Here is a 15,198-nt window from a genome sequence, read left to right as displayed (position 1 = left end):
CCGCTTAATGAAATTAAAATGAAATAATTATTTTAATTATTTTCGTAGGTCGCTTTATTTTAATTAAATTAAATTTTAATTAGAATAAATTCTAAGGATTAATAATTTGAAATTGATTGATCCTTTAGGACGCGTTTATGTGAACGTGAATTTTAAATAATTCACGTAAATACTTGCATATTTACTTGGGCCATTCGCTTTAGGATACGAATGGATGAATGCATAGAATGTATATTTTATATAATGCAGGTACTCCAAGTGAGTAGTATGGCCAATCTAGGATAGTTAAATACCGTTTGCGAACCGTTTTATCTTTGAATGTAAAGTTTTAAATATGGTCTGCGTACCATTGAAATTTTGATGTAATTTTATTATTTCAAGTATTTCTAAGTTTAGAACTTTAAGTTAGCATTGAATGAAGATTCAAGACGATTCCAAGCTAACAAGATGGTGAAGAAGATTGGATGCTTCAAGACAAGAGTTTTGGGCCATACTAGTTCACCAATTGAATTTATGCACTATATATTATGCTTGTATGAATATATTATGCATGAATGTTGTTTGTATGTTCGATTAGATTTAGTTCACTAAACAATCGAACCAACATAGAAACAACTAGGTCCAAAGTAATACTGAGTTCAAAAGTTGCCTTCCAAATCAAGCACTTACAAAAATCTAAGGATCTAACGTAGTAGGTTTCCGCCAAAGCGAGGTGCTATATTTGTTGACTTAGATGGTAAGGCGTCCCAAAGGAGCATGTTGATTGTGGTTGTAACTCAAACAACAATGGAATATGTTGTGGCAATGGGATAAATTATGGTATTAATTTATTAACCAAGAGTAATTTGGAGATTACTAGTAATAGGTTTTTCTTACATAGAATCTTAAAAGACTTAAGACATGCCAAAGCTGCTTAAGGATTTAGGACTTTTAGGGTCTTGGAATCGTTTCATTCATTATGGACCATGTTTTATTTTTTGCATGAATGAAATGTTTAATAGCTTTGATGATTGCGTGAATTCTTTTTATTCAAGTTATTAAATGTGATAAATGTTTTCTTTGCTAGGTCATTCTGTAGAATCGTAAATCTTCAACCTTATTGCGTTCGGACAATAGAACTGCGATATTTCCTCGATCGATTGGTAACTAATTTTGAGAGCGATTCTCAAAGAAAAGGAGAGTGAGAGCGTATCTTGAATGATATTTTCTTATAGTGATCTTCATGGTTGTTTTCAAACTAAAATTTGAACGGTAGACCAATTGGACCTCATATATTCAGAATACTGGGTAGTTTTGGAATAATGAAGTATTGAGTTAAAGACTCATGTATAACCAATGGTTAACAACCAATTTTCTTTTGATTCGATAATAAACTAGACTCATTGGATGCGGTCATTCAAAGTGAATAAAAGAAAGGGACTTTGTAAGCATAACAAAGTAAGAAGATCAAGCAAAGAGTAAAATCTTTAAGACTATAAGAAAACGTGCTAAAAAGGATAGGAAAGGGAACAAAAGAAATGAATTCAAGATTCAATTTCTACCTAAAAGTTTGTGTTAAAGAGAAACGACTTAGAAAATAAAATCCTATGGTATTAGATTACCTCTTGAGGTTCTAACTCTTGTTAAGAACTCAAATTCCAGGAGCTAAGTCAGGTTATTGACCTACAAGTGGGAAATGAAGCAAAGTTGTGCTACATTAATTGTAGGGTCATCATGTTTGTTTTAAAGTCCTTCTAAAGGCTGGAACTTAATGGCATTATGTTCCATTAATCATCATAAACAATTTCTGTTTGGACAACAGAAAGACTCACATTCAAAGTAACAAAAATGTTGAGTGTTTATTTGAATGAAATGGTCATTTAAGGGTTGAGTCATATGATTGATTAATAAACAAACAAATCTCTTCCCACTCAAACTTCAAAAGGTTCAAATCAAACATTTTGATTTGTGTTCCAAATACCTTTGGCAATGTCATACGACCATAACAACAAGACAACATTCTAAGATTCCATGGCATGGATTTCTGAAAGTTGGTTAATTTAAGACACGTGGGTCTTGCTTGTTGAACATGACATAGAAATGGACTATTGTTAGAAGTTTCTAGACAATAAAGTCCATGGGCCAAAGATGGATTTTATGACTTATCTATTTCACAAGGACTTGAGAAAATATGGCTATATTTACTCAAGGTGAAATATGTGAAATGCTTCAATGTGATTCACAAAAGGGTATAAAATCAACTTGGCAAGAATTTTGGATCATCTAGGCTGGGTCAAGGTGATGTTTGCATGAGCCAAAAAAGATTATCTAGATTGTTTATATGGTATTATAAAAATCGAAGCTCCATAAGAATATGGAATGTCCAAATGGAGAAATCGGAATCTATTTGATTAACGATAATCACGACTATTTTCCTATATAGTTTCTAAATGATACTCTCAAGTGACTATCACACTAAACAAAATTGTCAAAGCTAAGGATAAGATGTCATAAGGATTGAACTTCGGTTCAGTACATCTTTTCAGTACATATATATCTAGGGTTGTCAAACCCAGTGGGAGTTAGTGTTTACATCAAACAAACTCAAGAATAGATATATGTTTCTTTATGAGCGACTCATAGAAACAAAGGTATTGTTTCTACCACAAATCTGTGAACATATGGTTGTTGCTCTAGATAATGTCTTTTAGGAAACCATCATATTTCCAAAAAGGTAAGTGGGAGAAAAATGGCCTCGAAGTGACCTCAAAAGAACTTCGAGTCAAGCAACAAACAAATGTAGGATACTTAGGAGTCTTTGGAAAAGCTCCGTACTTAGAAGCCTTTGGAAGAGCTTCAGGAAGACTTTGGAAGTGCTTCAAGAGAATCCTAATACTCAAATGACTTGAGTAATGTCTTTATAGACACTAAAGTTTGATGTTAAATACCTAGGTAAATCGTATAAGGAATAGAATTCAACCAAGATAGATACATAGATTTTTTGAGGAATGAAAACTATGAAGACTTTGGAAATTCTTCAAGAACATACGAGTTACTGGTTAGCTACGACGAATTAAAAATTCCCAAGTATGGTTTGAGGCCATAAAAAACACAGGCATGGTTTGAGGCCATCAGAAACATAAGTATAGTTCGAGGCCATATAAAATGGTTTGAGGCCATTTTATCCGAAATATCTTCATCTTAAAGAATCAAATCTATGATTTGGTTGATTTGCACGAAGGGTTCACTCCCATTAGTTGCAAACATGTTTTCTAAACATACAACGTTGATTTGCACAAAGGGTTCACTCCCATTAGCTGCAAACATGTTTTCTAAACATACAACGTTGATTTGCATAAAGGGTTCACTCCCATTGGTTGCAAACATGTTTTCAAAACATACAAAGATGTATTGTATACACATACAAAAGAAAAGCTAGATTGGTGGTTTAAGATTATAAAAAACTTCAAGGCGTTGATAATGTTGAAATCTTTTTCACCAAGTCGGAATGCTTGAACTATTTTGGATAAATCTAGCAATCATTGCATATGGCAATATGGCAATTGGAAAACAAAACACCTTCCTCAATTGGACTTGTAGAAAGGAATTGTGTACATCACACAATGTAAAAGTTTTGGATGCTAGATAAAAGAGCAAGCTTAAAGAAATCTATTCGTAGATTAAAGCACACAAGTGTGAATTGGACCATGCTTTTCAACAAGGCTATTGAGCAATCATAGCTTTATGAAAATATGGATCATCTTATAGATGAGGAGTTTAGTGGGAGCTAAGTCAAGTTTATTGGTTCTATATATATGAGATACATATCTCTCTATTAAAAATGACATTCAAATTCTAAATGGTTAGATTTGAAAGTATTTGTCAATATTAGAACCATGGCGAAACTTAGAACATACTGGGTTAAAAGATCTATTGGATAGGATCTAAAGAGTTGTTTGGATTCTGTAAAAGTAATTACTAAATCAAACATAATTGAGAGACTTAAAAGAGACTCAACCCATATGAGTAAGTCTAAGTAATGAATGCTTTAACTAAGTATAAAGCTAGGTTTTTATTACTAAAGTTAAGCATGAAGGACCTTGAAGAGGTACCTTCACCTTATATCACATGCAATGCCAAGATTTTAGCAAGATTCAGTATCTCTTGAAACAGAATAAAGCTAAAAGTTACATGGATAGATTTTAAAATGCGAATGGTCTTTGCATTACAATCAATCATGTGTGATGTGATATATAGATCGTCAAGATAACTCGTGAACATTGGATAGTGACGAGTTTATACCAATCTCTATTAATCTAGATCAAGGATCATTAGAATAATATCAAGAACATCCAATACATTTGGACATGTAGGATGAGCACTTGATAAGAGGAAGTGAAGATGAACTAAAGTTTTGATGCTACGTGCATTTTCCTAAGAAAAAGTTGAATCTTGTTGTTAGGAAAACCACAAACATCCACGAGAAAATTAGGCGTCGTGATTAAAAGGTGGTAACATAGGTTCTAAACCATATGTGATGCATGGGAAACTGAATCAATGATTAGTTTCCAAGTTCTCAGTTGAAAGATGTATCTCCCACATCTTTGTGAACTCATTATTGCGTAAGGGAAGCATCATTTGAAATTCTACATAATTGAAATGAATTCATTATTGCGTAAGAAGCAATAAAAGAGAATTGTTTTTAGTGGGAGTTCTTCCATGAACTCAGATTGATCACAAGTCAGCTATCTGGATGATTTTCTATTTTGAATATGAGAATCATTCTAACAGCAATGAAAGACTAGATCATTCTATAAACATATTCAAAGATCTTTTCATCTTACATCGAAAGGCTTTCAATAGAAAAGATGCTAAGGATAGCAAAGTATGATAAACTAAACCTCTGCATTGAATGATACACAACATTCATATGCAGATATGGAATCAAGTTTGAGTTCCATGAATGTTTTAAGTATTGGGTGAAAGGACTATATCTGTAAAACATTAAATGCTTGATTTTGGGTTAGAGGTCCACAAATTGGTAAGCATTTGGTTTAAACATTTATCATTTATGAAATACATTTCATAGATCGATCATTTAATCTTGGTTTAGTATTAAATGATGAAGTCCAAGTGATTCAAAACATTCAAATGGGATGTCAAGATGGATTCTTTGACCAAGAAACACCCATACATGAACTTGAATATTGAAATCACAAAAGGATCCCTAATCCAGGTCATTGAAAGGTTGGACGACTAATGACTAATGAAGATTAGATTGCAAGTTGATTTATAGTTCTGTTTCTTGAACTAGATGGACTGGATGTCAGAAATCATTTGCATAGATACTTATTGGATCTTGTATCGGATTGACCATGAGAACACTTTAAGAGATTAAAGTCATGTCATAAGTAGTTCTCATTAATGGTGATTGGAACCTATTCCTCAGAACCTGAGTAGTTATGGCTGCTGAGAATTAGTTCTCTTTAATGCTCGCTAAACGTCGCACCGTAAAAGGAGGCTATAAAAGCAGTTATTGGGCGTACTATGAATCAAAGTGAGTGTTCATTGATTGCAAGAATGGATTGTCCTCCTATCTTTCATAGGATATGGTGTTGTTGTTGTACAAGGCCTCTCGAAGAGTTAGATACTGTGAAAATGCACGGCCGTGCTCAAAATGGTTAAGGCTTAACCTTCTGTAAAGGTTGAACAGTTGAACTCCGTAATTCGAGAAACACTTCTGGACCTAATAAGGATGGCTTGGATCTTACCTTATGTTCAGTAAGTAACACCAGGAGACAAAGGAATCGGAATGCACACTTGTCTGAATGACAAGTGGGAGACTGAAGGAAATATGTCCTTCACCCAAGGTGCATTAGTCCAATACCAAGGTTCAGATTAATTACGAACAATTAATTCAGTGAGATCAAGTGATCGGAACAACTAGCTGGAGAAATGATTCCGATCAGTGAGTTCTACTTTATATTAGGCTCATATCTTACTCTTGACTGAACCTATAAGGTCACACCATTGGCATGTAACAGATCACCGGATTAAATGAATAAGAAATTCATTTAATAGCTTTTCGGGAAATTAGTTCGGAAAACATAATTATACGATTTAACATTGGATCGTGAAATCGTATATCGTATTGCGTATATTCGTAAGCTAGGCGAGACGAATAATCGTATCGTACGACATTGGATCGTCAAGTACAAAACGATAAATAAATTGTCGAAGGGTAATTTAATCGCAACACGAAAGCAACCCTCGAGCCGGAGCGCATAAGTGCAAGGCCCATGGGCACAACCCGCATGGCAATGCAGCGCTGGCCCAAAGGCCTTGGATGTGTGGCGCGCGCGGATCAAAGGAGAAGGGAGAAGCAACGACACGCGGCCCACGGCCCAGCAGTGCGCGCCTGCTGCTTGCTTCGCGTGTGGGCTTGGCCGGCCAACTTGGTTGGCTTGCCCACCAAGTTGGTTGGCTTGCTTATTATGACTACTAGGTTATTCTAATAACCTAAGTACACTTTTCAACACACACAATTAACTTTACACATCAAACCCTAAGGAGGAGAGAAAAACTCTAATTCTCTCTTAGCCTCCATGGATGTGTTCTTCCCAAAAGCACAAACTCTTGATCATTGCCTAAGCTACGATTATCAAGACGGGTCTGAATGTGTCGGTGAACCAAATAGAGGAACGATGATTGGAGTTCTTTGTTCATGTTCGTGAATCATAAACTCGGGAAAACACGCTTCGAATGTAAGTATGCTTAATATGTGCTTTATACATGTTTCCTGGCTTTGGGGATCTTCCGCTCATGTTATATGTATTTAACTATATTCCCCTACACTATGAGGTACCCCTTTCACTTCCACCCCACATCCTCATCCACCACCCTCCCCAACTCCCAACTGGGTGAGGTGGTTTCTACCTCTCCACCCCCTCGAGGCGCCTACAAACTCAAATTCGATGGCTCTATAAAAGGTTTTTTTCCTCAGCAGAGTCATCATTAGAAATATAGTTGGATCCCCAGTCTTAGCAGCTTGTATCAACCTAGGCAACACTCAAGTCTACATGGATGAAGTACTAAAATTCCAGAAAGGTATACTTGAGGCTTTACAACACAATACAAATAAACTCTATTGAGGGCGACAACCTCCTTGTCATAAATGCTTTCAAAGGTAAATGGCAGATCTCATGGAAACTTCAAAATATCATGCATGACATCAGCACTCTCCCTAGGAAGTTCGAAATGGTCAACATCAACCATGTCTATAGAGAAGAAAATATAAAAGCATATTGGATCTTGAATGTTGGTCATCTTGTATCAGATATTTAATATATATATAAACTACCCTCGGCGAGGCTTTAAATTCTATTGTAAATGACGATAAACTTAGGGATCACCCTCGAGCGGATGGCTTCCTAAGTTTTATCATTCTTCTTATTAATAACAAAAAAAAGGTTCTTTTAGACAAAAGACCGTATATATATGGAGTATATACCCCTCCCTTTTTTCTTTGTATCCACTTTTTAAAAAGAGGTATTTTTTATTTTATTTATCCACTTCTACTTTATTCTATTTTTTTTACAATCATTCTTTATCATCTTACCCTTTTCCCATAATAACTACACATTTCCATCATGTCTCTCATACTTTACCCACTATTATCATTAATTTATTTATATCTCTCTTCTTTCCCACCTTTTTCTTACACCAAATCAATACTCTTCAAAACAAGAGTTTACAGTAAATGAGAACATAAAAAAACAGAGGGAGTATATTTTCTGATGGGAATATAAGTATTTCATACTGCAATAATACAAGTATTTCATACTGCAATAATACAAGTATTTCATACTCGTAGATGTGTAATATAAATGATTTTCACTTAATTTTTCTGAATTTATTTTTTCTGAAATTATATTATTTGAACTTATTAAATCTTACCAGAACTTATTTTAATTATAAATCTTAGTATTGCACTTGGATAGTATAAGGTGAACAGAACAGGTCAAAAGTGTGTACAACTATACAAGTAATACTCCATAATGTTGTAATTATTTTTCCTTGGTTTTGTTTAAGATTAACTTTTCAAAGCTATCTACTCTCTATATTCTATAATGATGTTCTAATTTAGAATTTTGACACTATTTACACTTGAAGAGAATCTTCTATATAAATTATTTCCAATACATAAGAAAAAACATAGTCATGTGAGATCTTGTTTGATTCGCCTCAATGAATACTTTAATAATATCAGAGTTAATTACGTACCCCTTATATTTTAATGATACCCCTGAAACTTTTCCTCCAAGTTTCTCTCTTTGGTGTATGGTAACTATCATACCCCATCGCCATGGCAAGGAAGACTGGCGCGAAAAATCAGGGAAGCAAGCATGGCAATGGCACGTCGAAACAACGTGGACCTTCTTCAGATTCTCAAGCTCTGCGAACTCGTTCCATGGATGAACTTCTTACGGTCGAAGCGCTGGATTTTGGTATTGAGAATGAGGTTTTCACTCCGAAATCGGGACTCCATCATCTTCAGGTATGATCTGAAATGCGTCATTCATTCAATGAATTTATGAATGTCATTCTTAGTTCGACTGGAAATGTAAGCAATCTGCACTCTGGAATGAATGTTGGCTCAATACCCATTTTGCAACAATTCAATGATGTAGCTGTTTCTGATAATGAACTCTATTGTGGTGAATCTGTTGTTAATGAATTGAATTAGACTCCTCCTGTAGAAGTTGATTTTGATGATATACAGGAGGAGGTGGATTACTGGAGTTCAGCAGTTGTGTGTTATGTTGTTGGACAAAATCCTCCTATTAATGTAATGGAGGGATTTATTAGGAGGGTTTGGAGGAATCTAAACATTGATAAGGTGGTAAGGTGAAGAAGGGAGTGTTCTTAGTTCGATTTTTCACTACGGACTCAAGGGATAAAGTACTGTCTGGCCATTTTTTCTTTGATAGCAAACCTCTGGTAGTGAAGGCTTGGGATGTTTACCTAGATATGGAGAAGGAAGATGTGAAATCCATCCCCATTTGGGTTCAACTTAAATTTAACTTTAAATATTAGGGGGAAAAGTCATTTTTCAAGATAGTCAGTGAGCTAGGTAAACCCATTAAGAGAGATAATGCAACCTGTTGTAGGGATAAACTCCAATATGCTAGAGCCACGGTAGATGTATCTTTGTCACAGGAACTGCCTGAGATGATCACATTTAGAAATGAACTTGGGAATATGACTTAAGTTGCTGTCCACTATGAATGGAGGCCAACTGTTTGTGGGAGGTGTAAGCTCATTGGTCATGGAGAGGAGTAGTGTAGGAAAGGCAAATCTAAGTGGGTTTGGGTTAGGAAGACTGCACCAGTGATAGAAAGGAGTGTAGTGGTGGTGAATGAACCAGTTGTGGATCCAGATGGATTCCAAAGAGCTCTTAGACCAATAAGAGTTAGGAGTACTCCTGTGCAGCCAACTCAAATCAATAATGGTTTTCAGGTTTTGGAGACTGATGTGAGAATGAGGTGGAAAACATTGTGGGTGGTTCTGATGTGAATCAAGGAACTGAACAGGGGAGGGAAGTAAGTGGAAGGGGGGGACCCTTCCTCTCCTCATGGATAAAATTCTAGCATGGAATGTCAGGGGGCTTAACCTATCTCATAAGCAAGAAGAGGTCAAAAGATTCATCCAAAAGTATGAGGTGGGTTTGGTAGGTCTCCTGGAGCATAAGGTAAAATTGCCTAATCTAGGCAAGCTTTGCCAAAAGGTTTTTCAGAATTGGTGTTTCACTAGTAATGCTAGTTATCATAATGGAGGTAGAATTGTGGTTGCATGGAAGTCTGGAAGCTTTAATGTTAATATTACAGCTGCTTCTAGTCAGTTTATTCACTGTCATATTACTCAAGTGAGTGGTATGTCCCCTTTTCATTGTAGTATTATTTTAATGAGAATACTATGAGAAAGGAGTTGTGGACAGAATTACAGCTGCTGAATATTCAAGGGCCTTGGGTCTTATGTGGTCATTTTAATTGTGTCATGACTATGGAGGAGAAAATAGGTATGCCTGTTAGACAAGCTGATATTGTGGATATCAGTAACTGTATGCATGTGTGTAGCATTGAGGATATAAAGAGTGTTGGTAATTTTTTTTACCTGGAACAATAAACAACAAGGTGGTGATAGAGTTTTTTCAAAATTGGATAGATTTCTTGCAAATCAGGCTTGGCAAAGTGATTATCCAAATGCTGAAGTTTGCTTTCTACTTGAAGGGAAGTTTGCCCACTCTCCTGGTCTTCTCACTGTCTACCCTAGAAGTGATGGAGGAAGGAAACCATTTAAATATTTCACAATGTGGAAATCTTCTCCACTTTTTCTTGATACTATTCAAATGGCATGGAACTTCCACTGTTCTGGTAGTAAAATGTTTGTTTTGGCCACTAAATTGAAGAGAGTCAAGTCTTCTCTTAAGGAGTTGAACAGAGTTGGGTTCACTGATATCCAAGAAGCTGATTTGAAGGCCTACCATGGTATGGTTTCAGCTCAGGAGGCCATGCATCATAGTCCTCATGATAAAGAGTTAACAGATTTGGAATTACAAGCAATTCAAGAATATAAAATCACTCATAAAGCTTATTTGGACTTTCTGAAACAGAAAGTCAAAGTGGAGTGGATTAAGGTTGGAGATGAGAACACATCTTTTTTCCATCAAAGTATCAAAAGTAGGAGGTTGCAGAACCAAGTGTACAATATCTTTGATAAGGATGGTGTATGGAGAGACAAACCTGATGAGGTGTCAGATGCTTTCTTAACACACTATAAAGAGTTACTAGGAAGTGTTCAAGATAATAGAACACAGGTTATCAAGCAGATAGTTCAGGCAGGTCTTATTTTCCAGAATCATCAAAAAACTATCCTAAATGCTCCTTACACTGCTGATGAGGTCAAGTCTGCTTTGTTTTCTATTCCAGGAGTCAAAACTCCAGGTCCTGATGGATTTGGTTCCTAGTTTTACAAGGATGCATGGTCCATAGTAGGAGATGAAGTCATAGCAACTGTTCTGGATGTACTTCATCATGGCAAGTTACAAAAAGAAATTAATCACACTATGATTACTTTGATTCCCAAAGTCAAATGTCCAAAAAATGTAAGTGAGTTCAGACCTATTTCTTGCTGTAACCCATTGTATAAATGTGTCACTAAGGTCTTTTGTGCAAGGCTTAGACAAATTCTTCCTGACTTGATTTTTGAGAATCAAGGGGGATTTGTTCATGGGAGATACATTGTGCACAATACCATGGTTGTTCAGGATCTTGTGAGACAATATGGGAGAAAAGGGATGAAACCTAGCTGTTTGATGAATATTGACCTTCTGAAGGCTTATGATACTGTTGATTGGGCTTTTCTAAAGGACATGATGATCTATCTGGACTTTCCTATTCAGTTTGTTAATCTAGTCATGGAGTGTGTTACTACTCCAATGTTCTCTCTCATGCTTAATGGCTCAATGCATGGCTTCTTCAAATCTCAGAGGGGTCTAAGACAAGGAGATCCAATCTCTCCTCTTCTTTTTATTATCTGTATGGAGTACCTGTCAAGAGTTCTTCATAAAATTAGTGATATGAGCCAATTTCAGTTTCATCCAAGGTGCAAAGAGCTTAAACTCACACACTTGTGTTTTGCTGATGATATGATCTTATGTTGCAAAGGTGATTTCCCTTCTGCTTATCTTATTCTTCAAGCTTTCAAATTGTTCTCCACTACCTCTGGTTTGAAGGCAAATCAACAAAAATCTTCTATTTATTGCCATGGCATGAGTAATGATGTCATTCAGAGAATCCTTGATGTTTCTGGTTTTACCAAAAGTAATCTGCCTTTCAAGTATCTTGGTGTCCCTATCTGTGCTAAGAGAAATTCTGTTGCTCAACGTGGAATGTTGGTGGATAAAATGACAGCTAGGATTATGATTTGGAGCACTAGGAATCTGTGTTATGTTGCTAGAATGCAGCTTATGAATTCTGTACTTTTGAGCTTACACATGTATTGGGCCCAAATTTACTTTCTTCCTAAGAATGTCTTACAAGAGATCACTAAGATATGCAGGGCCTTTCTGTGGAGTGGTCTTGTTTACAACTCTAAGCCTAGTAGTGTAGCATGGCACAATACTTGCAGCAGTAAGCAAACAGGTGGCCTAGGCTTTAGAGATGTTCTTTGGAACACTGTTAGCATGGGTAAGTATGTGTGGGCTTAGCCACCAAGCAAGACAATGTTTCGGTTAAATGGGTAACCTCTGTGTACTTAAAGAATGGGGAATGGTGGAGATATCAGCCAAGCAATTCTGCAAGTTGGTATTGGAAGAAGATTTGTGAGGTAAAAGAGCTTCTAAAGCAATCTTACTCTGAGCATGAATTCTGTAATATGCCTCATTACTATGTGAAGCAGGTATATGAGAAGTTAACTGAGGATATGGTAGACACCTACTTTTGTCCCCATTCCCGCAAGGGAAAGGTTCGATGATGAAAACGTAAATCTCCACTTGACAACGCATCTCCTATGAAATAAACGAATCTCAATTCCCCTTTTCATTTCACCTGAAACCTGCTATTTATGGAAACCTGCTAAAAATAGTAACTGCCATAAAAAGTAGCTTCTAAAAGTGGTAAATCATAAAAGATAGAAACCTGTCAGAATTAGGTGTTGCATTCCAACATAAATCCTAAATGAGATAGAAAACTGCGAGAATCCTATTCCTAATATGATTCGGAAATAAGAGTTACGTATTAATTGAAATCCTAACGAGCCTAGAGTTGGTAACGGGCCCAGACGCATTCTGTCACAAAATTGATATGCGCTAAAAGACTCGAATTAATCTCAAACTCTACGGATTTCAGGAATCCGAATCTGACTAAAGAAAACAGCCCAGACCCTATTTTCAACGCCTGGCTCTGGGCGCCGAAATCTTCGGCGCCCAGGCCTGGGCGCTGAAAATACCTGGGTACGTGTTTTTTCCTAATTCTTTGTGGATTAGAACTCTGCAATTCTATCTTTCCACGAACTCTCCCCTATAAATAGACCCCTAAATTCGACGTGAAAGACAACACAACAACGCATAATGATATTCTGAGTATTGACTCTAAACCCCTTAGCCTAATCCTCTTGCTGCGAAATTGTTCACGCGTTCTGTCGCAATCGATCCATAAATCGAACAGAACGTATCCTGTCCCATAATTGAGATTCGTTAAATAAAAAGGAAAAATAGCAAAGTCAAAGTGGTTAGTTTTCTGAGAACCGTGACGCACCTCTCAAGGGTGCATCGTGATGTGTCCCTTTTCAATGATTTAACTGCTTTCCTCGCCCTTTTTATGAACTGTTAAACTAACCTAATATGATTGTTCTATCACGCCTATCAAATATAATATTTTTGGGAAATCGGATTATCATGCTAGGTCCCTTAATGCTATTTAAATCAGATGATCACGATCGAATTAGTATTATATGTTGCATATTGCTAAAATCAACTCAAATTAGTTTAATAGTTGACGCATGTCCCTTCAATTATTTGTGCTTAGCTAGTAAGGATATCCTGCCTCTGGAGTTATCGACGAGCGAAGTACTCCTCTCGGTAGTTACAGTCCCCCGAACCCTCAATCTCTACCTTGCGGGTGTATGTTGAGAGATCCCCACACCAGGGATCACAAGGGAACCTACGGCCGTCGTGGTCAAACATAATTGCACTCCCTTTATGTCACGATAACCGGGTTTTGTCAGTTTTTCTCATTGTCGTTAAAAACTGAATGGCGACTCCTATATTACTAGTCAATTGGGTGTAAACTCACAGGAAATCCAATTACACTTGATTGAATAAAAAGAATCGTCACACCCACGAGGGACGAGGTCACGCATTAGCCTCGTGCTTTTTTGACCCCCTCACAGTGGCGACTCAACTGGGGATAGTGAAGGAAATACTCGTGCTTGTAGGTAATCAAAATAGGCGAAGGGTGAAACGATCCTACCCCGCGTTTATTTCCCCATCAAGTTGGGACGACCTGAAAATCAGTATATTAATGTGAACAGGCAGAACCGCATAACGAATCACGGCTCCCTCGGGAGTTGGGACTAAGGATACCTTTTTTCGCCAATAGGGGGGTGCATACGCCGCGCATGTTGCCCACTCGGTACTTGTGCAGGTAGTACACCTATCCCGAACCCAATCGCTCGCTCATTAGGTCCGTCTCGCCTGCATGCCCCCTTGGCTTGCACTTGCGGGTTGGCCTCTTTGGCGAAATTCGTCTGTTGAAGACACTACCTCGACCGGGGCATGTGTTGGATCTACGATAGAAGCGGTACCAAGCCAGGCGCAAATAAACTACCCATAGAAGCCTATCATAAACTACGTGGCATATTTAATTTTCAAATCCATGTTTGTAATGTAGTTATGTGTAGCGAAATGTGTGATTGTGTGCGACAAACTATTCTAGAAAACCAACGACCTTAAAAATTTCCCAAACATTCATAGACTAATTTGCCAAAGAGTTATACCGAAACACGTGTTCCGCAAACCCGAATGATCGCCACAAAAATGAGCGGCGCTCGGGATGGCCTGTAACGAATCCCACAAACGCTGCCACGCGTAAAGGACGTTATTAGGCAAGCACGCAAATCGAAGTCGCATAAATAGAAGACAGAAAACGAGAACCAGCCAGGGATGCATTTTCAACGCCCCTGGCTGGGCGCCAGAAATTCTCACGCCCCTCGCTGGGCGCTGAAGTTGCTGCTTGGCCTTCTGGTCAGGCGCAGCAGCCTCGGTACCCGCGCGAAAGGATAGTACGTAGCGCAAAAAAAAGGTTCATAAAAAGAATTGCAACAAGGGCGTAAGAAAAGCACTCGATTTCAAAAGCGACTCGCGAAAAAATTAATAACTCTTTGCGTCGTTGTTAGGCCTCCTACGACGGCAATGCTCGACACTAAAAGTCGACCATGCAAATAATCATGAATGTCACACAGGCAGAGATTTTCGAAAACATAAAGAGTTCAAAGTGCACACATAGCAGTCCAAATATACTAGTCCGACTTAAGGGTAGTCATAGAATGTCTAAAAAAAAACCGACTCACAAAACAAACTAATGTGTCTCCTACTCCACAACAATAATGCAGGGCCCCTGAGTACTTGCCCGTGATAGCCATCAAGGAACGCGATGGAAG

The 15,198-nt window shown here is 37.4% G+C and overlaps 1 protein-coding gene across 1 annotated transcript; it reads left to right on the top strand.

The window, feature by feature from the left end:
* Positions 1-8,344: 8,344 nt before the first annotated feature.
* Positions 8,345-11,005, top strand: LOC110788453 (uncharacterized). Its single transcript, XM_056842483.1, has 7 exons — positions 8,345-8,536; positions 8,726-8,886; positions 8,970-9,045; positions 9,322-9,551; positions 9,643-9,904; positions 10,048-10,134; positions 10,220-11,005. The coding sequence occupies exons 1-7, from the start codon at positions 8,345-8,347 to the stop codon at positions 11,003-11,005; spliced, it is 1,794 nt and encodes a 597-aa protein (XP_056698461.1).
* Positions 11,006-15,198: the final 4,193 nt, after the last annotated feature.

The sequence above is a fragment of the Spinacia oleracea genome, chromosome 4 (assembly GCF_020520425.1).
Source record: "Spinacia oleracea cultivar Varoflay chromosome 4, BTI_SOV_V1, whole genome shotgun sequence".
Classification (NCBI taxonomy): domain Eukaryota; kingdom Viridiplantae; phylum Streptophyta; class Magnoliopsida; order Caryophyllales; family Amaranthaceae; genus Spinacia; species Spinacia oleracea.
This window is presented reverse-complemented; position numbering and strand designations above follow the sequence as displayed.

Bases quoted from the DNA above. Each gene is read 5' to 3' on its own strand.
- LOC110788453 (XM_056842483.1), top strand. From the start codon at position 8,345: ATGGCAAGGAAGACTGGCGCGAAAAATCAGGGAAGCAAGCATGGCAAT. The intron at 8,537-8,725 runs GTATGATCTGAA...GAATTGAATTAG, and splicing joins CGGGACTCCATCATCTTCAG to ACTCCTCCTGTAGAAGTTGA. The intron at 10,135-10,219 runs GTTGGTAATTTT...CTTGCAAATCAG, and splicing joins GCATTGAGGATATAAAGAGT to GCTTGGCAAAGTGATTATCC.